Here is a 27,219-nt window from a genome sequence, read left to right on the forward strand (position 1 = left end):
TCCCGCCTCAGCCTCCCAAAGTGCTGGGATTACAGGCATGAGCCACCGCACCCGGCCAACTTTTTTTATAGTTGTTTCTTTATGTTCCTTCAGAAATCTTTGCTTGATTTAAATATTGAGTCTTTCAGTCTGAGAGGATAGGTTATCTATTTTAACTTCTCAGTGTTATAGTTTTCAGTGTACATATCTCATACATCTTTTGTGAGATTTATTTCTATATAGTTTACCATTTACAATAGCATTTAAAAATGTTTTCATATTTGGATTGTTCATTGTTAGTATATAGAAATACAATTGATTTCTGTGTATTGATGTTGTATCCTAAGACCTAGTCAAATTCACTTATTTGATGTTCCTTAGGGTTTTCTTTATACATATCTGTCATCTGAATAAAAACAACTTTATTTATTATTTATTTTTTAGCGACAGGTCTTTTTTTTTTTTTTTTTTTTTTTTTTTTTTGCGACGGAGTCTCCCCTTGTCACCCAGGCTGGAGTGCAATGGCGCGATCTCAGCTCACTGCAACCTCTGCCTCCTGGGTTCAAGCGATTGTCCTGCCTCAGCCTCCCAAGTAGCTAGCACATACCACCATGCCTGGCTAATTTTTTGTATCTTTAGTAGAGACGGGGTTTCACCATGTTGGCCAGGCTGGTTTTGGATTCCTTACCTCATGATCCGCCCGCCTCAGCCTCCCAAAGTGCTGGGATTACAGGTGTGAGCCACCACACCTGGCCGAGACAAGGTCTTGCTCTGGAGTGCAGCAGCATGATCATAGGTCACTGTAACCTCAAATTCCTGGACTCAAGTGATCCTCCCACCTCAGCTTCCCAAGTAGCTAGGACTACAGATGTGCACCACCACACCCAATTTTTAAACAATTTATGTAGAGGTAGGGTCTCGCTGTGTTGTCCAGGCTGTTCTTGAATTTTTGTCCTCAAACGATTCTCCTACATTGGTCTTCCAAAGCATTGGGATTATAAGTGTGAGCCACTGCACCTGGCCTATTTTATTTCTTCTTTTCCATTCTTTATGCCTTTTGTTTCTTTTTCTTGCCTGCATGCACTGGCTAGAACCTGTAGTAGAATGTTGTGTATAAGTGGTGAGTATATCCTTGCTTTTCAGGAAACTTCTTGTATGGAGCTATTTTCATCATACTCCCGCAATATCCAGTGTCCTAAATTGTATCTGAAGTGTTCATAGGGGTTGGAAGGAACAGTGTTTTGGAGTTGAGTGCTAATATTATGAAGAAGCGTTTGTGTTATAGACTAAAGAACATGGTAGTCAAGAGTGAACTTGTCATCTCTGACCTGTGTTCATTGCTGTAATATAGTCTGAGTGGAAGTACTTTGAAATGGACCTGCTAACATACAGGATAAGTTGTAATATAGGGTGGAAGTTGGCTTAAAGTAAAGGAGACCTTCATGAGAAAACAGGTAATCTACCACCAAACGCTCACTCCCACCTGCCCCTTATTAAAATCTTATTAGAAAATGTAACAGAAGGTTACATTTTCTAACCATGCTATTCATTATTCATTAGTACTAAGTGAATTCAAGACAAAGGAGTTATCTTTGATTTAAAACTACTTTTTTTTTTTTTTTTGAGACAGAGTATTACTCTGTCGCCCAGACTGGAGTGCAGTGGCATGATCCCGGCTCACTGCAACCTCCGCCTCCCGGGTTCAAGGATTCTCCTATCTGAGCCTCCCTAGTAGTTGGGACTACAGTCGCATGCCACCATACCTGGCTAATTTTTGTATTTTTAGTAGAAATGGGGTTTCACCATACTGATAAGGTTGGTCTCGAACTCCTGACCTCAGGTGATCCACCTACCTCTGCCTCCCAGAGTGCTGGGATTACAGGTGTGAGCCACTGCGCCTGGCCTAAAACTACCATCTTTTGACATCATATATATATTTATGATTTTAACTGTATTGGCTAGCTGTTGTTTAGGAGTTTCTTGTCATATAATGGGGAAAAATACCTTGAATCAAAGCTATTAAGATAAAAGGAAACTTTTCTGAGATAATTCCCCAGCCTGTTAAGTGAAAATTTTCGGTGTTCAGAATTATCTTTTTTTTTGTAAATTGCTACATATCTAGTGAGTCAGGCACCCACTTCCTAGTATGTTAAGTCAGCCATAAATAAGAGAATGAAAAGAGTATGGAAGAATATATTTTGGAAAAGGTAAAAAACTTATAAAGGCTATATTAAAACCTATAGTGTTGGGGCTGGGAGTGGTGGCTCATGCCTGTAATCCCAGCACTTTGGGAGGCCAAGGTGGGTGGATCACCTGAGGTCAGGAGTTCGAGACCAGCCTGGCCAACATGGCCAAACCCCGTCTCTACTAAAAATACAAAAATCAGTCAAAGGTGATGGCGTGTGCCTGTAGTCCCAGCTACTCGGGAGGCTGAGGCAGGAGAACCGCCTGGGAGGCAGAGGTTGTAGTGAGCCAAGATCTCGCTATTGCACTCCAGCCCGGGCGACAGGGTGAGACTCTGTCTCAAAAAAAAAAAAAAAAAAACCTAAAATGTTTGTAGGTTATGTATTATGTGTTATCTTAGGTTAAGCAGATAAGTCAAATGGGGCATTTGGTTATCTAAGTAATTTAAGGAATTATGATGTTAACTGATTTATTGAAAGGGGTTTATTTCAATTATGATTTCTTAAGTGGTGAGAAGCTATTTTCCTTTAAGCTACAAAAAATTATGGGCAATACTATGACTCTAAAGCTTTTTCTGATAATGTCTTTAAAAGAAGATAATGTCTATTGGATAAGTAACATTTAAAAAAATTCATTTACTCGAGAGCTAGGTGTAAAGTTCTGAAGTAAAGTTCTGGAAAAAAAAAAAACACTTTTTTTTTTTTCCTCTTACACAGTCAACACTCAGCACATCACAAAACACTACTGTAACCAGAAGTGTGGGGGTTTTTTCCCCCCACATATACCAAGCAATTGTAGGAGACACCAACTGGGTGTCCCGTAATTCAATTCAATTTTGACTTCAGCTACCTGGAGTTAGATCGCAGGTTAAGGGCTCAGTTGCACAAGACTAAGGCCCTTACTTCACACGCCAATCATACATAAGTAGTAGCTTGTCACCTGTACTTGTGACTCACCAGCTATAAATCGGGTTACCACTACCCTCTCCTTGGGTTTGATTAATTTGCTAGGAAGGCTCACAGAACTCAGGGAAACGCTTACTAATATTTGCTGGTTTATTATAAAGGATACTTTAAGGATACATGTGAAAGCCAGATGAAGAAGTACATAGGGCAAAGTCTGGAAGGGTCCCCAAGTACAGGAGCCTCTTCCCCCGTGGAATTGGGGTATGCTATCCTCCCTGCACATGGATGCAATGACCAACCTGGAATCTCATCAGGTCTCTTGTTTACCAATTTATTTATGTATTTACTGAGACAGGATCTTGCTCTTTCACCCAGGCTGCAGTGCAGTGGTGCAATCACAGCTCCCTGCAGCCACTACCTCCCAGGTTCAAGTGATCCTCCCACCTCAGCCTCCCAAGTAACTGGGACCACAGACACACACCACCATGTCTGGCTAATTTTTTAATTTTTTTGTAAAGTTGGGGTCTACTTATGTTGCCCAGGGTGGTCTCAAACTCCTGGGTACAAGTGATCCTCCTGCCTCAGCCTCCTGAGTAGCTGGGACTATAGGCATGCTCCACCATACCCAGCTAATTTTTAAAAAATTTTCTTAGACACAGGATCTGTGTTGCCCGGGCTGTCTTGAACTCCTGGCCTCAAATGATCCTCCTGCCTCAACCTCCCAAGTAGCTGGGATTACTAATAGGCATGATCCACCACGACTGGCTATATTTCTTATTTCACAAAAGAGTTTTATAGGTGTGCCTTATATTGACATACTATTTTAATTTTATGTCTTTCAGATATTTGGATTTGACCTGCATTTTGGAATTTATCTACACTTAAAATGCCACCAGCAGTTGGAGGTCCAGTTGGATACACCCCCCCAGATGGAGGCTGGGGCTGGGCAGTGGTAATTGGAGCTTTCATTTCCATCGGCTTCTCTTATGCATTTCCCAAATCAATTACTGTCTTCTTCAAAGAGATTGAAGGTATATTCCATGCCACCACCAGCGAAGTGTCATGGATATCCTCCATAATGTTGGCTGTCATGTATGGTGGAGGTAAGTACCCATTAAGGCCTGCTCTTTTAATTTTCATGAAGCAGCCAGAGTGTCTGTATTAGGTAACTTTAAAAAAAAAAAAAAAGTCTTATTCAGTGAGATGTTTTGAAATATTATTTCTTAAAGTTTGGTGTTTAGAGTCACATTTTTCATTCCTGATAACAATAGCAACTCTTGCTATAGTATACTGTAGTATTTCAAAACAGAAATGAGAAAATTGTGAGGGACCTTGATTTGCTCCAACTGATGTATCATTGAGCTTAAAAGACTGTTATAAAAATGATGTATTCACAACTGGTTTTTTTTGTTGATCCCTGCTGGACTCTTGAAATGTAAACATAAATATAGATTTTTAAAAATTGATGTTGGGAGGATTAAAATAAATCAGACTAGCCTGAATGGCGTGGTTCAAAGTCTCAGGTAAAATCTTTATATGATGTTAGAATTAACTGAAAAAACCTCCTCCGTATTACTTGCGATGTTATGAGTCCTAAAAGCATTTCAGCTGCACCCTAAACTTAAATTTTACCATTTATTTCTCTTTTGTTTTTTTTGGCATATTGTAAGGGAAATGTAGGAAGTAAGTTGCTCACTTAACATCATCTAAAATACTGTTTCTAGCCAATGTAATGATTCTTGGTTTCAACTATAAATAACTTAGCCTTAGGCTGCTAAGGTGGTGCCAGATTCAACCAATATCTGTCAAGTTCTATGAATATATTCAGCACTGGGCTAGGTATTGTGAGTGACAGAAAACACTGATCCCTTCCTTTGAGAAGTTTATAATCCTTTTGAGACAGTAATATATGATCGTGAAACAGGAATAAGCAGTTGAAATCATAATTTCATTAAGCCTGTAATTAAATCGTCCAGAAGAAACAGGTAACTGGCTGCCATGGAGAAAGAGAAACTGGGTGACTGGGAACAGGATTAGGAAGACTTATGTTTCCACTGTTTATCTTTTTGTGCCTTTTACATTTTGAACATAGGCCTATTTTGTCTATCAAATTAAAGAACCTAAGTGCTTAATTGTAGTGTTTTTTTTAAATAAGTTCAGAGAAATCAAAATGGACTTTGGGCATTAGCTTCTGAGAGCCAATAATTTTGTAGGCTTTGAACTCCATTCTGCCAGGATTTTAATCAGGTTTTGACTATGATGGCTTGAAGAAATTGGTATAAACATTACCCAGAGGTACTCCAGGTGTTCAGTGTCTTCTTAAGTTGACTACAAACCAGAAGTTTACATGTTGCTATTCTGTGCTACCAAAGAGCTAGAAAGCCACTTGTGTTTTGCATCAAAAGTAAGTGATGTCAGTTTTATTAGTTGCACATGACACTTTCCTTTGGGGAAACAGTTCCTTCTTTGTCCTTACTCAATTAGTGAGATAACTAGCACATTTTTTTGAGTTTGTATTATAATAGGCCTATAAACTGTACCCCTTTCTATTTTTAATGATAGCTAATTAGGCCTATCCTTCCCGAAATAACACTAAAAGACAAAATGCCTATCATGAACCTTGTTGCAGAATTTTTACTAAATGGGTTGTTTTGTTTGGTTTGGTTTCTAAATAGTATATCCCCTAATAGTTTTCATCACTTTTACAACTGTGATAATCCTTTAACTTGTTCATTTGGACCACAATCTGAACACTAATACGTTTTGAGATATGGTTGGTTTTGTTTTCTTTTTTAGTGCTTTGGGTCAGAGATATACAGTGATGGTTGTTAAAGTATATTTTGCGGGGAGGAGATCTTACCTGCCTACTTTTGGTTTGTTTATTTGTTTTTCCTTTTTTTTTTAAACATGAAAGTATAAATTTTATCAGTTCCACAAGGGTCACCTTAACACTTGTGGTTTGGAATTTTAAATATTTCAAAAACTTTAACTTCTACAGTATTAACTTCTACCTCAGAGTCAACAGTGTGGTGATACTGATCTTTTTTTTGTGGGATTTTTTTTTTCTTTTTTTTTTTTTTGACACAGGGTCTCACTGTTGACCAGGAGTACAGTGGCATGATCATGTCTCCCTGCAGCCTCAGCCACCGAGGCTCAAACCATCCTCCTGCCTCAGCCTCCCCAGTAGCAGGTGGCCCTACTACTATGCTCAGCTAATTTTTTATTTTTGTTAAGTAGAGATGGGGTCTCACTCTATGGCCCAAGCTGATCCTTTTTTTTTTTTTAAGTTTTTTTATCATTTATTTATTTGTTTATTTATTTATTTTGAGATAGGGTTTCTCACTCTGTCACTCAGGCTGGAGTGCAGTGGCACAATCACCACTAACTGTAGCCTCAGCCTCCCTGGCCTCAGGTGATCGGTCCTCCCCCTTCACCCTGCCAAGTAGCTAGGACTACAGGCTTGCACCACCACGCTCGGCTAATTTTTGTATTTTTTGTAGAGATGGGTTGTTGCAATGTTGCCCAGGCTGGTCTTGAACTCCTAGGCTCAAACAATCTGCCCACCTTGGCCTCCCAAAGTGCTGGGATTACAGGCATGAGCCACCATGCCTAGCCTGGTATTTATCTTTGTAATTCTGACTGTACAAAGTCTTATGACTACAGTGGCATGATCTCTGCTCACTGCAACTTCTGCCTCCTGGGTTCAAGCAATTCTTCTGCCTCAGCCTCCTGAGTAGCTGGGACTGCAGGTGTGTACCACTACGCCCAGCTAGTTTTTGTATTTTTAGTAGAGATGGTGTTGGCCAGGTTGGTCTTGAACTCTCCTGACCTCAGGTAATCCACCTGCCTCAGCATCCCAAAGTGCTGGGATTACAGGCGTGAGCCACTGTGCCCGGCAAAGGCCAGTTCTTGATGTAGCACCTTAGAGAGACTTGGTCCTATGAAACACATGAATAATCAAAAGCTGTAATTCCTTCTTAACATGCTTATCTTATGTATATATACATACATAACATCTATATCTATATGGATGGAGATGGAAAGAGAGCACCTTCTGTCTGTGTCATGTGAAAGCATAAATAAGCATGTGCACCAGTATCATGATCACTGCCAGTATTTATGGAGGACCAACTAAACACCTCACATATATTAGTTAATTTTTTATTCTTTCAACAATCCTATAAAGTAGTTTAATAATAACCTCTGAGAAACAGACAAGAATATGGTGAAACCAAAACTTAAAATAGGGTGCCCTGGGGCTACAGCCTATCCTTTTAATGTTAGTATACTGTACCGCAACTCTGAATAGTAAAACTAGACTATAAGTAACTGAAGTATTTTTCATAGTATTTATGGAAATAGAATATGCCAATATGTGATCATTAGTATATTCTGAATATATGTACATTCAATATGTGTTTTTAGAAATAGACTCTATGTTTGGATAAGACTTTCTTGTAATTAAGATTTTGAAATTTGGAAAAGGCAAATTACAGATTATACCTATTTATAGCAAGTAAGAAGAGAAGGCCAGGCACGGTGGCTCACACCTATAATCCCAGCACTTTGGGAGGCCTAGGTTGGTGGATCACTTGAGTCCAGGATTACAAGACCAACCTGGGCAACATGGTAAAACCCTGTCTCTACAAAAAATACAAAAATTAGCCCGGCATGGTGGCATGCACCTGAAGTCCCAGCTACTCGGGAGGCTGGACAGGCAGATTGAATGAGCCCAGGAGGTTGAGGCTGCAGTGAACCCTGATAGTACCACTGCATTCCAGCCTGGGTGACAGAACAACACCTTGTCTCAAATTAAAAAAAAAAAAAAAAAGGCCACTTGACATTTGATTCCTCTTCTCAAAAACTGATACATAGGTCAGTCATGGTGGCTTACACCTATAATCCCAGCACTTTTGGAGGCAGTGGTGGCAGTATCACTTGAGCCTAGGAGGTTGGGTCCGCAGTGAGCTGTGATTGCGCCACTGCACTCCAGCCACAGAGGGAGACTGGTCGCAAAAAACTGATACATGAAATGCATAAAATATTTTCTTGTTTCTTATAATGCTTTTCATTTGGTTCCTTTTCTCACATACAAGAAATGCTGACTTTTATATGCATATAGTTAGCTGAGGAAATGTCTGGTTTTCTTGGATAATACTATTTCCTATTCTCTTGAGTTGTTACACCCACATTGTGTTGACTGTTATCTGATTTAATCTTATCCTGCAAGCATTTTTTTTCCACAATTGTACTACCATGAAACTTAATAATATAGGCATGGAACCAAGTAATTCTGAAGGATATATTTGGGTGGGTTTTTTTTGTTTGTTTGTTTTTTGAGACAGAACCTCACTCTGTTGCCCAGGCACGATCTCATCTCACTGCAACTTCTGCCTCCCAGGTTCAAGTGATTCTTCGCCTCAGCCTCCCGAGTAGCTGGGACTACAGGCATGCACCACCACACCTGGCCCCTGAAAGATATATTTGGTTTAGTACCTGAATTTGGATGTAACTAGGAACTTTTTCTTTTTTAATCAAGATTACCTAATTGCAACACTACTTAAACTTGGAAAAAATGATCATGCATTTTTGTCTTTTTTCTTTTTTTTGTTGTTGTTGTTTTTGTTTGTTTGTTTTCTTTATAAATGACCCGGTCTCAGGTATTCTTTTATAGCAATGCAAACAGACTAACACACAGCACCCCAGGAGGTTTCATTCTTCATTTGGTGGTGACTTTACTATTAGGTTTTTGTCCAAATACTTCCATCCCTAAGAATTTACTGAGGCACTTCTAAATTAAAGAAAGTGTGAGAAACAAAAGAGGTTACAGAAGAGCCTTGGGCAACCTGAGAAACGATGGGCCTAGCGGAAGTAGTTGGGACATTCGTGAGCAACCAAATGCCAGGCTTGATTAAAGGCCTCCACAACATCTGGCTCCAGGGGCCCTTCCTCTGCCGCTGCCAAGTTCTGCTCCAACTGCTCCAAGCTGGACATGCCCAGGATGACTGTGTCCCCATGGGCACCCTGCAGCTGTGAGTGGTGGTACATCCACCAGAGGGCAGCCGAGGTCATGCTGGGGGCGCTGGCGCCATACGCGGCCTGCAGGGCCTTCTCCACCTGGGCAATGCCATCGAAGTGGTGCTTCTTCCAGAAGCGATTCCTGTAGATCTCTGCCCATTGAGTCCCAAAGAAGCGGCCCATGGGCTGTTTCCCGTCCTTGTCCTCATACTTGTACTTGCCAGTCAGCAGGCCCCCAGCCAGAGGGTTGAAGGCATAGAACCTCAGTCCAGAGTGCCTGAGGCAGGGGAAGAGCTGCGTTTTCACCTGCTGGGTGGTGGCGTTGTACATGCCCTGGTACACAGTGGGCAGGGTCCAGCCATTGCTCTTGCAGAGGTTACAGATCTTGGCCACTTCCCAGGTGGCATAGTTGGAGAGGCCAAGATCCAGGAACTTGCCCTCCTGGTGCAGCTGGTGGCAGGCACTCAGTGTCTCTTCCACCGGGGTGCTGTGGTCTGGCATGAGCAGGTAGAAGAGGTCCACTCGGGGACACTGCAGCCACTTCAGTGACGTCTCCAGCTGGAACCAGAGACTGTCAGGTTTCAGGGAGTTCCCAAACAATGGATTGGCCTTGGTATCAATTTTCACTCTGGAGTCGCTGCCGCCCAGCCCGAGCCCCAGGCCACCCAGGATGGTCTTGGACTGGCTGTCGCTGTACACGAAGGCCATGTCTATCTTGGTGTGGCCGTGCTCCAGGAAGGCGCGGGTGACTGCGGCGCCCCATCTCCATGGCACCCAACACCGTGGAGGGCCGGGACATGTCAGCGGCAACAGGAGACTGCGACAGCCCGGGAGCGACATGCAATGGTTGGAAGCACCAGCTCCCTGGAGTTGGCGGCCGCGTGGCTTTAGGGATTGCTGTTTGTTTGTTTTTGAGACGGAGTTTCACTCTTGTTGCCCAGGCTGGAGTGCAATGGCTCAATCTCGGCTCACCGCAACCTCCACCTCCTGGATTCAAATGATTCTTCTGCCTCAGCCTCCTGAGTAGCTGGGATTACAGGCATGCGCCACCACGCCCAGCTAATTTTGTATTTTTAGTAGTGATGAGGTTTCTCCATGTCGGTCAGGCTGGTCTTGAACTCCTGACCTCAGGTGATCCATCCACCTCCCAAAGTGCTGGGATTACAGGCATGAGCCACCACGCCCACCCTGTCTTTCAGGAGGCTGAGGCAAGAGAATGGCATGAACCCGGGAGGCGGAGCTTACAGTAAGCGAGATCAGGCCACTGCACTCCAGCTTGGGTGACAGAGTGAGACTCTGTCTCAAAAAAAACACACCACCACAAACCACATTTATGATAATATACAAGTACTCTAAAATCTAGATGCATTTATACGTCTCCTATCACTGCGTGTGTCTGAAATTTAAAACAGAACATACTTTCTACTAACATGTTTTTGTTTTGTTTGTTTGTTTTTTGAGACAGAGTCTCACTCTATTGCCCAGGCTGGAGTGCAGTGGCGTAATCTTGGCTCACTGCAACCTCCACCTCCCAGGTTCAAGCCATTCTCCTGCCTCAGCCTTCGAAGTAGCTGGGATTACAGGCATGCGCCACCACGCCTGGCTAATTTTTGTATTTTTAGTCAAGACGGGGTTTCGCCATGTTGGCCAGGCTGGTCTTGAACTCCTGACCTCGGGTGATCCACCTGCCCCAGCCTCCCAAAGTGCTGGGATTACAGGCGTGAGCTACTGCGCCCAGCCACTTTCTACATACATGTTAATCGTATCCTAGATACATCAAGAACCTTGTGAACATCCATTACCAAGGTGTTTTCAGCCTGCCCTGCCATAAAAGAGAAAGATTAAGGATAACTTCAGGTCTTTTGTATTTTAGTAAAATTCCATCCAGTATTTTTAGATTTAGAACCTGCACAATTAATTATGTTTTCTAACATCTTTATTTTAGTACACATGTGACTCAGAAGTAATTATAGAAAACAATATTCTTATCATTGCTACTTGTTTATTTTGGAGGATTTGTCATTCATTGTCATTCATACTTGTGTAGATGTGAGGGAGCAGTTTCCTTTATATTACTACATTTTTGGTTATCTTTTAGGTCCTATCAGCAGTATCCTGGTGAATAAATATGGAAGTCGTATAGTCATGATTATTGGTGGCTGCTTGTCAGGCTGTGGTTTGATTGCAGCTTCTTTCTGTAACACCGTACAGCAACTATACTTCTGTATTGGAGTCATTGGAGGTGAGTTACTACTGATTCATTTGGAAGCATTAGTTTATGGCTGGCTATTTTGTATTTACCTGCATTCATCTTTCAGATCTCTGGAGTGAAATTCTTTTCTTATAGAAATGACTTGATTATCATTTTGAAGAACTAGAGATAAAAGTACTAGAAAAGCAAACTTTTAAAGAAATTGCCATTATATAATGGATATTTATTGTTTGTCGAATGAGTGAATGAATTGAAAGAATGATTGCATTCCTTGTCCTAAGAATAGCCAGTAGTGGTAGATACAATGTGTGTGGCAACTTGGTGCTAGAGTGGCTATTTGATAGAATGTCCACATAACATTTCTGAGGGGTAGAGGATACGCTTGATAATTCCTCCCCCATTTTAAAAATCACTAAATTAAGATAATGAACTGTTGATGAGCATAATGAATAAAAGTTACCCATAACCTCACAATCCAAAGAATATCATTAACATTTCCATGTGTTTTTCTATGCACAGATACACCTTTTTTTGAGCAAAAAAGGATCAAATTATGTCTAATATTTTATAACCAGATTTTTGTCAGTATTAAGTTGAAAGTTTTGTGAACATGAATATATTCTTTGTATAAATTTGTAGAAAGGGAACTGCTGTGTGTTTGTTTTAATATATGTATGCTAAATTGTCCTCCAAAAAAGTTTTACTCACTTATTATCCCACCACAATATATCAGAGATTCCAAGATTATCCCTTTTGTCAACAATGGGATATTGTCTTTTTTAAAAAAAAATTGCCAGTTTAACAGGTGAGAACAGTATCTCTTGGTTTTAATCCTTCTTTTCTTTTTTTTTTTTTTTTTTTTTTTGAGACGGAGTCTCGCTCTGTCTCCCAGGCTAGAGTGCAGTGGCGCGATCTCAGCTCACTGCAAGCTCCGCCTCCTGGATTCACGTCATTCTCCTGCCTCAGCCTCCTGAGTACCTGGAACTGCAGGTGCCCGCCACCACGCCTGGCTAATTTTTTGTATTTTTTTTAGTAGAGACGGGGTTTCATCGCATTAGCCAGTATAGTCGATCTCCTGACCTTGTGATCCGCCTGCCTCGGCCTCCCAAAGTGCTGGGATTACAGGCGTGAATCACCTTGCCCGGCCTTCTGATGTTGAATTTTGTTAAAAAGTATTTTTAAAATTCAGTCTTTTCCAATGTTTTTCCCTTATTAAACATATAAATTTTTATGTATTCAAAAAGTATTTTATGGTTTCCATCTTGTATATCATCCTGAGAAAGTTGTTTTCTACTCCAAGATTATGAAAATATTTGTCCACTTCTGTTTACTGCACTTCAGTTTTTATATTTTAAAAATCTGGTTTTGTTGTTGTTCTTTTGTTTTGTTTTGTTTTTTTGAGACACAGTTTCACTCTCACTGCCAGGCTAGACTGCTATGGCATGATCTCGGCTCACTGCAATCTCCGCCTCCTGGGTTCAAGCGATTCTCCTGCCGCAGCCTCCCAAGTAGCCGGGATTACAGGCGCCCGCTACCACACCCAGCTAATTTTTGTATTTTTAGTAGAGACGGGGTTTCACTATGTTGTGCAGGCTGGTCTCAAACTCCTGACCTCATGGTCCGCCTGCCTCTGCCTCCCAAAGTGCTGGGATTACAGGCGTGAGCCACTGCACCTGGCCAATTTTTGTGTTTTTAATAGAGACGGGGTTTCACCATGTTGGCCAGGCTGGTCTCAAACTCCTGACCTCAGGTGATCCGCCTGCCTCGGCCTCCCAACATGCTGGAATTACAGGCATGAGCCACCACGCCCAGCTACATTTAAAAATTCCAAATGGATGAAAACATCTGACATAAGATGAGAAAAAAGAAATATAACTCTATTTGTTCCCACATGGTTAATCAGTTGGTTCATTTGCTCTTTTATTAATTTATTTATGAAATATTTATTGAGCAACAACTGTATGTGTGTTAGGAACCATTTTAGGTGCTGTAGAGATAGAGCAACAAGTCAGGCAGTTACACTCTTTAATAGGAGGAGACAAACAGTACAACTCATAAATTAATAAATAAGAAAAATATCAGGTAGTGATAAATGCTATATAAAGACTTTAACTGAGTGTTGTGACAGGGAAGAACTGGGCAAGCAATGAAGGTCAGGGCTCACTGAAGAATCAACTTTAAGTAGAGACCTGCATAACAACAGGGAACCAGATTTGTGAAAATGTAAGGGATCATAGACCGTAGAGCTTATTAACAAATGTAAGAATGGTTTGCTATGAGGTCAGGGAGGAAGTTCTTTGAATATTACTTTTGCTAGCACTATTTATTGAATAATTTCTCTCTATTAATTTAAAATGCTACTTTATCTTACATTAAATGTTTCCATATATTTCAACTCTGTTCCTGGACTTTCTATAGTGTTTCTGCACTTTCACTGACGAATTTTTACCGGTTCCTGAAACAGGGCCACACTGCTCTAATGATTGTAGCTTTTGTAAAGCCATTTAAATAATTTGTTCTGGTTGGTCCCACTTTTTCCTCTGCACCATCAAAAATTTCCTAGTAGCTCTGTATTTGTTCTGTAAGTATCCTTTAGAATCATTTACCTTAATCCGAAAGTAAAATTCACTGACATTTTCATTGGATTGCATTAAATTAGTACATTCAGGCTGGGTGCGGTGGCTCACGCCTGTAATCCCAGCACTTTGGGAGGCCAAGCCAGGTGGATCACGAGGTCAGGAGATCGAGACCATCCTGGCTAATACGGTGAAACCCCGTCTCTACTAAAAATACAAAAAAAAAAATTAGCCGGGCATGGTGGCAGGCGCCTGTAGTCCCAGCTACTCGGGAGGCTGAGCCAGGAGAATGGCGTGAACCCGGGAGGTGGAGGTTGCAGTGAGCCGAGATCGCGCCACTGCACTCCAGCCTGGGCGACAGAGCAAGACTCTGTCTCAAAAATAAATAAATAAATAAATAAATAAATAAATAAATAAATTAGTACATTCATTTCAGGAGCCTTGGCATCTTAACAATGTTGTGTTTTATTTTCCCAAAACTTTGTGTGTGTTTTAAATTCTCTGATCTCTCAGGAAAGTTTCACAATTGGAGCCTTAGGAATTGGCCTGCTTTTAAGTTTTGGTGCTATAGTGGAAGGGATCATTTTGTACTATATGTTATTTCTTTCGTTTTTGGGTTTTTGAGACAGGTTCTTTCTCTGTAGCCCAGGCTGGAGTGCAGTTGTGTGATCATAGCTCACCATAGCCTCAAACTTCTAGGCTCAAGTGATACTCCAGCTTTAGCCGCCCAAGTAGCTAGGACTGCAGGCACACACTACCATACCTGACTAATTTTCGAATTACTTCTTGTAGAGACAGGTCTTGCTATGCTGCCCAAGGTGGTCTTGAACTCCTGGCCTTAATCAATCCTGCCGCCTTGGCTTCCCAAAGCACTGGGATTATAGACATGAGCCACTGCAGCTGGCCTTATGCATTTTCTAGTGTAAATTTGTTTTATCTCTACTGTCGACTTAATGATCTTATATGGTTATAATAATCCTTCCGGTGATTTTGTTAGGTAGACAAAATAGTTATTCACCTTCAAATAATAAAAACAACAATAATAAAAATAACATGTATTAAGTGCTTACTACATACTGGGCACTGGGTACTAAGTGCTTAACAAATCTTTTCTTCCTCACAACAGTGCCCTGTGCCCGTTTTACATATTAGGAAGCAGTCATAGGAGGGTATACATGTCTGAGATTATGCAACCAGTAAGCACTGATACTGAGATTTGAACCCATGTCTGTTTTAGAAGTCATACTTTAAACCACTACATAACATGTCCTCTAATAATGAGGATTTATATCCTATTCCTTCCATTATTTATACCTCTTATTATTTATTTATTTATTTATTTATTTTTTGTCTTCACAGGTCTTGGGCTTGCCTTCAACTTGAATCCAGCTCTGACCATGATTGGCAAGTATTTCTACAAAAGGCGACCATTGGCCAACGGACTGGCCATGGCAGGCAGCCCTGTGTTCCTCTGTACTCTGGCCCCCCTCAATCAGGTTTTCTTCGGTATCTTTGGATGGAGAGGAAGCTTTCTAATTCTTGGGGGCTTGCTACTAAACTGCTGTGTTGCTGGAGCCCTCATGCGACCAATCGGGCCCAAGCCAACCAAGGCAGGGAAAGATAAGTCTAAAGCATCCCTTGAGAAAGCTGGAAAATCTGGTGTGAAAAAAGATCTGCATGATGCAAATACAGATCTTATTGGAAGACACCCTAAACAAGAGAAACGATCAGTCTTCCAAACAATTAATCAGTTCCTGGACTTAACCCTATTCACCCACAGAGGCTTTTTGCTATACCTCTCTGGAAATGTGATCATGTTTTTTGGACTCTTTGCACCTTTGGTGTTTCTTAGTAGTTATGGGAAGAGTCAGCATTATTCTAGTGAGAAGTCTGCCTTCCTTCTTTCCATTCTGGCTTTTGTTGACATGGTAGCCCGACCATCTATGGGACTTGTAGCCAACACAAAGCCAATAAGACCTCGAATTCAGTATTTCTTTGCGGCTTCCGTTGTTGCAAATGGAGTGTGTCATATGCTAGCACCTTTATCCACTACCTATGTTGGATTCTGTGTCTATGCGGGATTCTTTGGATTTGCCTTTGGGTGGCTCAGCTCCGTATTGTTTGAAACATTGATGGACCTTGTTGGACCCCAGAGGTTCTCCAGCGCTGTGGGATTGGTGACCATTGTGGAATGCTGTCCTGTCCTCCTGGGGCCACCACTTTTAGGTATAGTATATCTCCCTACTAATGTGGGTCTATTACAAAACAAGCATGTAAGATGAGAATGCTGACAGAAAGCAAACATTAGTGAGCTATTTGGGTAAGAATAAATCTTTCTCATTTATGTACCCTTGATGCTGGGACAATGCTTGGCACAGCATAATTGCTCAAATATAGAATCTAATTAAATGGAACCATCAAGGCAAAAGGGGGATCAAATATTGTTACAAATGTCAGTGTTTTTTCTTTTTTTTTGAGATGGAGTCTTGCTCTGTTGCCCAGGCTGGAGTGCAGTGGCACCATCTCAGCTCACTGCAACCTCTGCCTCCCAGGTTCAAGCGATTCCCCTGCCTCAGCCTCCCGGTAGCTGGGATTACAGATGCATGCCACCATGCCTGGCCAATTTTTATATTTTTAATAGAGACAGGGTTTCGCCATGTTGGCCAGGCTGGTCTCTAACTCCTGACCTCAAACGATCCACTTGTCTCAGCCTCCCAAAGTGCTGGGTAACAGGTGTGAGCCACTGCACCTGGCCTAAAATATGTTTTTTTCTGATCGCAAAACTGATGTGCTTAGTGTAGAAAAGCATGTAGAAAAACAACCCAATCTTTAAAGTGCTAGTGATTATTTCATTTTAAAAATGAAGTATATTTCACATAAGTTTTTTTTTTTTTTTTTTTAAGACAGTCTTGGTCTTGTTGCCCAGGCTGGAGTGCAATGGCGCGATCTCGGCTCACTGCAACCTCTGCCTCCTGGGTTCAAGCAATTCTCCTGCCTCAGCCTCCCAAGTAGCTGGGATTACAGGCGCCCACCACCATGCCCAGCTAATTTTTGTATTTTTAGTAGAGACGGTTTCACCATGTTGGCCAGGCTGGTCTTGAACTCCTAACCTCAGGTGGTCCACCCGCCTTGGCCTCCCAAAGTGCTGGGATTACAGGCATGAGCCACCATGCCTGGCCCATAAATTTTTTAAAAACACACAAAAAGCAAAAAAAAAAAAAAAGTTTATTTCAGTAGCAGTAGTATAATAATAGCTACCATGTAAGCTCACAGTGTACCAGAGACTGTCCTTATCATTTTGTATCTCCTGTTGTTATGAGGTAGGACCGTTTTAAGTCCCCATTTTGTAAGTGAACAGAGGCTTCAAAAGGTGAAATAACTTGGCTAAAATCATACAGCTAGAAAATTAATTACAACTTGGGAACTATTCCTGAAGGTTATTGAATACTTTATCTTTCAAATTAATAGCTCAATACGTAACACGTAGTGAAAAAATAATTTGACCCTTCTTCTGGATGTGACTCATACTTTAGGAATTTTGATTTGGGGAGTGAGTGAGTATATAACAGAAGATCCGTAGCTGCCTTTTGAGATCACTGTCTTCTTCTTCCATCTCATACCCAGTGAGTTACTAAGTTCTATGAGTTTTTATGCTCTAAATCTTGTTCTCATCTGCCCATTTTTCTCCATCACAACTACTACCCTTATCCAAAGCTCCTGTCTACTGTTTGGGCTGCTCCTAACTGTAACCTCCTAACTGGTCTACCTGTATCAGTTCTAGCTGTTCTTCAGTCTCCTTGAAGTCTCCAGTTCAGAACTCTTCAAGATTTCTTAAAACTCTCCAGTTGCTTCCCATTACTTTCAGGGTGAAAAGCAAATTCCCTAATGTGGCTTGCAAGGCACTGCATGGGCTGGCCCCAGCTGTCCTTCCAGCCTCATTTCTACCACTGGCCTCCTGCTCTCTGTGCCCCAGCAACCTGGCCCTTCTTTCCCCTCACACACCATGCTCTCTCCTACCATTGCGCCTTTGCACTACAGTTCTCTGCCTGGATCTAATTCCCATCTCCTTTCTCCTAGATAATTCCTATCCTGCAAATCCCAGCTAAGTTGACACTTTAAGGAAAGCTTTCTTGACCCCACTTCTTTCAAACTCTCCTGGTAGTACTTGTCACAGTTTGTGTAGTTACTTGATTAACATCTCTTGTCCACTGAGCTGTGGATCCTCTGTTCACCCTTATCCTCAGGGCTTAGCTGAGCCAGTGCCTGGTATATGATAAAGGCTCAATAAATATTGTTGAATGAATGATGCCCTGAGTTAGAAAGCCATATGGAATCATATTTAAATTGGTTGTATTAAGTCCTGTTTAAGCATAGAGTAGAATTTTCCCAGAGATACCAGTTCAATGAGATGCTAATAAATTTTACAGTAATGAAAGTTACATGACCAAAATAAAATTTGGAAACATCAAATTAAATAGGGTTCTTTACTACCAGACTTCACAAAGCCTTTATGAGAAAATAATATGCCATTTATCAATTCATTTGACTTTTGAAACATTAAAGCAGTATCCTTGTAGCACATGCTTAAGGGTGCAGACTTCCGAGTCAGACTTTCTAGGTTTAAAGCCAAGTCATTTCACTTATTAGTTTTGTGACCATGGACAAATTAGCTAACATCTCTGTAATTTAGTTTTTAAATCTGTCCAGTGAGGATGATAATAGAATCTGCCTGTTATAAAGATTAAGCACTTAGAATGGGTGTAAGATATTGCTTTTAAATTTTTAGCACTGGACAAGTGTTTACAGGAATACTCTTTGGGAAATGCTGAGAGAGAAAGAGCATTGGCCTGGGTAAATGGGACAGCACTATGGCCTTGGACAAGACTCCCAAGCCTCTTTTAGCAACACTTATTTCTATAGTGTATTAAGAGAATTGACTCTAGGTGATCACTACCTCTCTTCCATTTCCAGTTTGCCAAGAGTTAACTGTTTTCAAGTTACTAAAAATAACAGAATATGCAAAGGCAACTTAAAATCCATGATGCATTATAAACAGAGGATCAGCTAATTTTCAGCAATTCCTTATACTAATTCATCATTTTGGGACTCTTTAAAGATTGGATTGACATCTTTCTGAATGGATCCTTAAGCTTTGCTTGGGGAAAAAAAAAACTGTTTACTCTTAGAAACATAACTGTTTGTGTTGTTTTACATATTTAGGTCGGCTCAATGACATGTATGGAGACTACAAATACACATACTGGGCATGTGGCGTCGTCCTAATTATTTCAGGTATCTATCTCTTCATTGGCATGGGCATCAATTATCGACTTTTGGCAAAAGAACAGAAAGCAAACGAGCAGAAAAAGGAAAGTAAAGAGGAAGAGACCAGTATAGATGTTGCTGGGAAGCCAAATGAAGTTACCAAAGCAGCAGAATCTCCGGACCAGAAAGACACAGAAGGAGGGCCCAAGGAGGAGGAAAGTCCAGTCTGAATCCATGGGGCTGAAGGGTAAATTGAGCAGTTCATGACCCAGGATATCTGAAAATATTCTACTGGCCTGTAATCTACCAGTGGTGCTCAATGCAAATAGTAGACATTTGTGTGGAAATCATACCAGTTGTTCATTGATGGGATTTTTGTTTGACTCCTTACGAATAGCCTGAATTTGAGGAGGGAATGGTTGGTAGCAAAGGATGGGGGAAAGAAGTAGGTTCTGTTTTGTTTCGTTTTAATCTTAGCTTTTAATAGTGTCATAAAGGTTATAATATGTGCCTTAAGTTTTAGTCTTTAGAACTCTAGAGAGCCTTAACTTCTTAAACCATTTTTGTTGAATTCATCTATTTCGAGTGTTGTGTTAAAAGGAAAAATAACAACTAACTTGTTTGAGGCAAATCTAAAATTTAAAATTAATCTTGCTTCATTGTTACATGTAATATATTTCAGACATTTTCACTGGAAGATTTATGAACAGAAATATTGGTTGAAAGTTAGAGATTTTACAAAATGCTGACAAAAATATTTTCCTAGCATCAGTAGATTTCTGGCATATGTTTCTGCTAGCTATGTATTTAGGAAATTCAAAGCATAAAACTTTGGCAACATCTTGGCTGTTCTAGACAGTGTACTTGTCAACCCCTCTCAGGTACCTTTTCTTGGGATGCTTATTAGAAGCCAAGTAAAGTGCTTAAGGTTTGTTTTCATTAAATTAGCTATTTTTGCTCCCCTGTTCAAAGATGCATTTTGAGTGTTTATAGATCACTGCCCTTTTTGAAATCACCTGGTATTATTTTTCTCACTGGAAAAGTTAGTATTAAAATCTACAGAACTACATATTTGTGCCTCCTTGGTAAATACAACACATCTAATTAAATGTAGACAGATATTTCAAACATCAGCTGAATTCACTTAAGTTTTTCCAAAACCTCAGTTAAACTGTGAAGCTATTGGAATTTTTTTTTCCTGGAATTTTTCCCCTTTGATTCACAGTGGTCCCATTTATATCTGCTTCTAGCTTAGTGCTAAGTGTGAGATATGTGTGTGTTTGGTGTTTTTGTTTTTTTGGGTTTTTTTTAATGTTTGCAAATTAAAAAGGGCCAGAAAAATTTGGCACCAGGCAAACGAATAAAGATAAGATTGGGAAAGAAGTTGCTAAGTGTGCTTAGTTTTAATAAGTAATTCCTTCTCTTTTTTCAGAGAAGGCCTTACAGAAAATTGTTGTGCTTAGAATTGTTGGATGCATTTTTACCCTCCACACAAACCTAAAAATTTTGTGACCCCTTTCACTTACCTGAAAAGTAGAGAAATGGATTCAGTATAAGGATAAGGAGGGAAGGTGGACCAGAATGAAAACTGTAAATATTTTTTTAACCTAATATCACTTAAATCGAGGCAGAAAGATATAGACATTCAACGAATTATATTCAATGCATTTAAAATACCACTGTAATTGACAGAGTAAAAGTATAGATACAAAACCTTGTGTAAGAGGCTGACTTTTCCAAATAAACATTTTTTAAGAAAACATTTCTTCTCCCAAATGTCTATTTTCTTGAGGAAAATATTGCTGTGTCTTCATTTTCATTACCAGGTTTCATTTTGGGCCTTGCTAAATTGATTGAATTAAATCCTCCAGCTTTTGAACCTTGATATTTGTGTATATGATTTATTTTCATTTGAATTTCTCCTTTCCTCTTCTTTGCTGTAAGGCAAGGAGGAGGGGAATTTTAAAACCATCTTATTTGAACTGAGAGCATCCAGAGCAGTTAACCTTAAGGAAACAATGAAAAACTCCCTTTGTATGCCTGGGCATCATGGCAGATAGAGGAAGAGTGTTAGAGGAGAAAACTGCTGCTGAGAGTATTGGCAGGCTTGGCCTCAGTTTGGACTCTGTAATTTTCTTTGGACCCAAGTCTGTAACCTCTGCGTACCTCTTCTCTCTTACCTTCTATAAAAATGAGGATTACTGTTGGTGAGGGAATAAGGAATGTAAGTAAAGGAAATATGAAAAAATAAAAGTAAAGCAAGTATAAATAACTTTTTCCTCATCTTTATTGTTGAAGTCATATCCACACAGCACTCTCCGTTTAATCTCTGTTCAATAGTTGAATCTTGTTAGTGGAGTGAGGGTTTTGTGATGCAGATTAACCACCACTTATCAGAAGGGTTCTGAAGTTGCTGTATTCAGAAGCAAAAGTTAGTACCACATGCTGGGCACAGTGGCTCAGGCCTGTAATCCCAACACTTTGGGAGGCTGAGGTGGGCAGATCACTTGAGGTCAGGAGTTCAAGACCAGCCCGACCAACATGGTGAAACCTCAGCTCTACTAAAAATATAAAAATTAGCCGGGTGTGGTAGTGGACGCCTGTAGTCCCAGCTACTCGGGAGGCTGAGGCAGGAGAATCGCTTGAACCCAGGAGGTGGAGGTATCAGTGAGCTGAGATCGCGCCACTGCACTCCAGCCTGGCAACAGAGCAAGACTCCGTCTCAAAAAAAAAAAAAGACTACCGGATACAGTGTAAACATAACTCATATACAATGAGAAACTAAAAAAAGATGTGTGACTTGCTTTATTGCCATGGTCTTAAACTGCACCTATAGTATCTTTAAGGTATGCCTATAACCGGCTCAAAGCTGGAACTAAATGTTTTATTACCCGTGCAACCCTGACATTTTGCCGCTGAATATATAGGCTTAAGGGATTTATTCAGAATCAATTTTGGTAACAGAGCCAACACTAAAGCTCAACATAGGCCTACTCTGAGTCTCTCTTTATTAACAATCAGCTTATCATCTCTGTGATGCAGGTCAACACTGGAAGCAACTGGGCTTTCTGATCTGGTCTGTTGTCCTTTACTCCATTTGAAGATTGACTGCATTTGAAGTTTTATTTCAGTTAACATGGTTTCAGTGGCTGCTTTGGGAAAGGAGATGTATGCATAAAGCACCTGCTTATCTTTTCTTTTTCTCTTTAACACAGAGAGAATATAGACAGTTCTTAGGTAGTTGCAGTGCCTGAAAAGGCATGGGGCTGTTCAAGGGTACACACTCTGAAACAGGCTCCTAAGTCAAAGCAGGAAAAGTATTCAAGAAACTGATAGGTTGAACAATTGCAGATCATGGTAACATAAATCATATCATATTACCATGTTATACCCAAATCTATAAACTGTCTTAACTAGCCAACATGAATGCATAGTTTGTACAAAACTATGTATCGTATTAAGGAAAGGATGATGGTAAAATAAAAAGAAAAAATGGTTAAAAACCATTTAATATTTCTGTATGAACAAATGGCTTATTGTATTAAATCTCAGATTGATAAACTGGATATTGGTTGCATGTTTGTATGAAAAAGCTAAATGTCTGGGTTTTACCCTCCCTAGGAAATGGTTCACAGTATAATAAGTCTAATCATCAGTGCAGGTATGCCCCTCACCACCATCCCCTCACACACACTTTTGCTTAGAAAGATGAGGAAAAGGTTAACAGTAAAGCCTCCCAAAGTGCTGGGATTACAGGCATGAGCCACCGTGCCCTGCCATCATGGTTTGTTTTAATAATCAAGTCAGGCATTGCTTAGAAGACATGAAGAAAGAGGTTAATGATAGACTTTTGTAACTGTGACCATTCTTTCAGTACATGATGGGAAATGACAACTCAAGTTTGCCTGGCTTGCCTAAATGTGAGCAATTGAGCCAAGATGCTTCAGACTTTAAAAGAATCTGGGCGGGGAGGGGTGGCAGTTTACATACATTGTTACCTGAAATGTGTTCCAGCTTTAGGGTTTTAGATTCAGTCGCTCTTTTTTCCTCCATTCAGTCTGGGTCATTGTGGCAAAGTCATTCAAATGTAAGCAGTTGGAAGCTGTAGAGCGTAGAGTATCTTTCTCCTCAGCTGAAGAGCATCAAGTATATTTACTTTTTGCTTTTACTCTGACTTGCCCAGAGGAGACGTATAGCAAAAGGAATCACATCCTACTGGTTGGTTAACAAGGGAGGCTGCCTAGGTTCAAATTGAGGATCAGACAAATTGCTTAGCCTCCCTAAGCATCAGGGTTTTTTTTCTAATTAAAGGTGTTAATAATAATTAGTACCCACCGCTAGGGTTGTCAAGAAGGTTAATAAGTGTATGCACTTGACTATTTAAAAAGTTCATGCTTAGGGGTAAAAAGGCTATGAGAATTCCTGAAGTGGACTCTTACTTGCAGTGGATGGTTTTGGAGTGACTCTTAAGAATATTAGCTAAACAATTAAATCCTCCTTTTTGATCAGCTTCTCCTTTTAGTCTTCCCAATGTATTGGTCTTTTTTTGGTAAATGAAGGGATGAAACTAACACTTCACCAAATGGTTCATATATACCGGCTTTTCACGTAAGATGGATTTGAATATCAAAGTCCTTAGTCTTTCTACTCTAATACCACAGTCCCTCCATAGGGAAAAGATGCCGTACTAGTAGCAGATAAACTTTTTTCCCCTCAATAACTAATGATTCTATAAGAGAAGAAATAAAACTAGTAAATAATCTTGGCTAAAGTTCTTTATCCCTAGCAATGTATTTAAATGCAAATGGAAAGGTTGATGAAATATCTGTTTTCCCTACTACATCATGACAGTTTAAATGATAAATTATTACCTATTGGTGGCTGAGTAAATTGGTATAACATTTTAGGAAGGCAATATTGTAAGATGTATCAAGCACGAGGAACTCGTTTTTCCTAAAAATTTCAGATTGTGAAATTTTTCTAAGAAAGTTTTTGCCTGTCTTTGAAATTGTCAATTTCTTTGAAAAATTCTTACGTTGGGTATCAGTGTTTTTTTTTTGTTTTTGTTTTTGTTTTTGTTTTGTTTTGTTTTGTTTGGAAACAGGGTCTCACTCTGTTGCCCAGGCTGGAATGAGGTGGCACTATCAGTCACTGCTCACTGCAGCCTCAACCTTTCAGGGTCAAGCAATCCACCCACTTCAGCCTCCCAAGTAGCTGGGATTAACTATAACTTTTTTGTGTGTGTGAGATGGTGTCTTGCTCTGTCACCCAGGCTGGAGTGCAGTGGCGCAATCTCAGCTCTCTGCCTCCCGGGTTCAAGCAATTGTCCTTTCTCAGCCTCCTGAGTACCTGGGATTACAGGCACATGCCACCACACCCAGCTAATTTTGTATTTTTTTAGTAGAGAAAGGATTTCACCATGTTGGCCAGGCTGATCTCGAACTCCTGACCTCATAACTATAACTTATAGAGACTGGATCTTACTGTGTTGCTTAGGCTGGTCTCCAACTCTTGAATTCAAGCAATCCTCCTGCCTGGGCCTCCCAAAGTGTTGGGATTGCAGACATGAGCCACTGCACCTGGCCTCAATAAGTAGTTAGATGGATATGGTTATGAAGTCCCTTTGATACAAAAATGGCATAATATTAAGTGAAAAAACACAAACTAGGCCTGATGTGGTGGCTCACGCCTGTAATTCCAGCTCTTTGGGAGGCCAAGGCAGGCAGATCACCTGAGGTCGGGAGTTCCAGAGCAGCCTGACCAACATGGAGAAACCCTGTCTCTATAAAAATACAAAATTAGCCGGGTGTGGTGGTGCATGCCTGTAATCCCAGCTACTCAGAGGGCTGGGGCAGGAGAATCGCTTGAACCCGGGAGGTGGAGGTTGTGGTAAGCCAAGATCATGCCATTGCACTCCAGCCTGGGCAACAAGAGTGAAACTCTGTCTCAAAAAAAAAAAAAAAAAAACCTAGTATGATATGTGTAGATATATATGCCTAATACATACATACACAAGCACAGGGAAAAAGAAAATGCACATATATACCAATCATAATTTTGTTAGTGTGGTAAAATTAGGTAACTGTTTTCTATGTTTTTTCCATATTCAGAATTTTCTTAATATGATGGTTACTTTTATACTAAAAGAAAACAACATACCATATACTACTGGTTTACAGAAAGAAAAAACTATGCATGTGATCTAGAAGAGTTCTAGCAAGAGGCACTTGATTCCTAAGAAAATCAAGCTAATTGTTATTATAAGCACATTACTTTTTCTGCTTCTCCAAGGGTTGCATTCTGGTGAAAGAGAGGTGAGTGTGACATGGAACTCAAGAGCACAATAGTCTTGCATCACTATTTTGCTGGTGCTGGACCAAAGCTGTGAAGTGTAGAGTCCACAGGCCACCAGTGCTGGCCACCTGTGCCTTCTTCTTGCAGGCAGTGCTCTTGGAGACAGCATTCCTGTGGTTCCTTTCTAACCATCATTCAGCTGCAAGTATTTACCTCAGGAAGCCAGAGTGTTCAGCTCTCAGCCGCTCACCCACATCACAGTGTTGTGTTGTTCTTGAGCGTTATCTTATTGAGATCAGCATCAGAAAAAAGAAAATACAAGGCCAGCCGTGGTGGCTCTTGTCTGTAATCCCAGCACTTTGGGAGGCCAAGGCAGGCGGATCACCCGAGATCGGGAGTTCGAGACCAGCCTGACCAACATGCAGAAACCCCATCTCTACTAAAAATACAAAATTAGTCAGGCATGGTGGTGCATGCCTATAATCCCAGCTACTAGGGAGGCTGAGGCAGGAGAATTGCTTGAACCCAGGAGGCGGAGGTTGTGGTGAGATCACGCCACTGCACTCCAGCCTGGGCAACAAGAGTGAAACTCCATCACAAAAAAAAAAAAAGAAAAGAAAAAAAAAATATAGTGATAGCACAAAAAGAGGTGGAATTTGCTTGTCCACATGGCTATCGTTTGTTCATTCACCAACAGATATTTATTGGACACTTAGTATATCCCAGGCATTGTTCCAGACTTTGAGAATCCAGCAGTGAATAAAACAAATGATATGTTTTCACAAGTATCTTACATTCTAGTAGGGAAAAATAGATGATGAACAGTAAGTTATTAAGAAAACAGTAGTTTTCAGAATAGAGCAATGGATATAAAATCAGCCTTCATTCATTCACCCTAACTATTTTTTGTAGCATGTATGTTTTGTGCCTGGCTCCATTAGCTGGATAGAGGGCATAATGCAGTGAACAAAATATAGTTCCTAGCACCCACAGCTTCTAGTGTAGTGGGGAAGATATGTAGTAACTTCTGTGGTGTGGTAACACATGGCAAAACCTAATCCAATCTTGGGAGAGCATAAAAAGATCAAAAATTATGTTTTTGAGCAAGTTTATCTGATCTTTGATAAACATGATAAAATTATTTTGAGGATTACATGTGAAAGTACACAGCACACCATTGAGCACATAGTAACAATATATTAAGTGCATAGTCATTGTAAAAATCTGAATCTCCTTGAACATTCTGCAATGCAGTGTAGCAAGTATCAGTTAGGTCATCAACCAGAACAACAATGAATAAAGAACAGCTAGTGATTGTATAGCTCATCCAATTTTACAAAGGCCTTTCAAATATATTCTATCATCTGATCCTGCAAAATCCTAGGGAAGTGAGTATAATTAAAGATACTGACTCTTTATCTGGGCCTTCATCTTGGCGGGTTATCCTCCCCTGCTGTCAGGGAGCACAAAGCGGGACTGCAGACAGCTTAACTGCTAGAGCTGAAGGTTGTGCTGGATGGAAGCGTTGGAATCATACAAGAATGCAAGAGACCAAATCCTGGGTGAACCTGAGGGGGAATAATGGCTAAACCAATCCCTGAGTTCTGCACCAAAATGTGTAAAATGGTTCCTGTCCCCACAAATTTACAATCTGATTCTGTCCCTTGGCTTCAAAATGCATAATGTGATGTTTTTTTCACTTGTGGATTTCCTTTCCTAATATGCTTTACTGATTCCAGAATTAAAACTTTGCATTTCCTGAGCTTACTCTGGCCAGATCCCAAGA

General features: G+C 40.5%; 1 protein-coding gene and 1 pseudogene across 4 annotated transcripts in view; one reads left to right on the forward strand and one right to left on the reverse strand.

Annotated features, from left to right (window-relative positions):
- Positions 1-21,024, forward strand: part of SLC16A1 (solute carrier family 16 member 1) — a 45,673-nt gene extending 24,649 nt beyond the window's left edge. For all 4 annotated transcript variants that reach the window (XM_055102567.2, XM_003810706.5, XM_055102575.2 and 1 more), the window contains exons 2-5: positions 3,911-4,171; positions 11,185-11,328; positions 15,234-16,100; positions 19,095-21,024. In XM_055102567.2, coding sequence (XP_054958542.1) covers positions 3,955-4,171; positions 11,185-11,328; positions 15,234-16,100; positions 19,095-19,369 — 1,503 coding nt within the window. In that variant the 5' untranslated portion in view covers positions 3,911-3,954 and the 3' untranslated portion in view covers positions 19,370-21,024. The remainder of the gene's footprint in view (positions 1-3,910; positions 4,172-11,184; positions 11,329-15,233; positions 16,101-19,094) is intronic.
- LOC100988528 (aflatoxin B1 aldehyde reductase member 3-like) lies at positions 4,199-10,405 on the reverse strand (annotated as a pseudogene).
- Positions 21,025-27,219: the final 6,195 nt, after the last annotated feature.

This window comes from Pan paniscus, chromosome 1 (assembly GCF_029289425.2).
Source record: "Pan paniscus chromosome 1, NHGRI_mPanPan1-v2.0_pri, whole genome shotgun sequence".
NCBI classification, from domain to species: domain Eukaryota; kingdom Metazoa; phylum Chordata; class Mammalia; order Primates; family Hominidae; genus Pan; species Pan paniscus.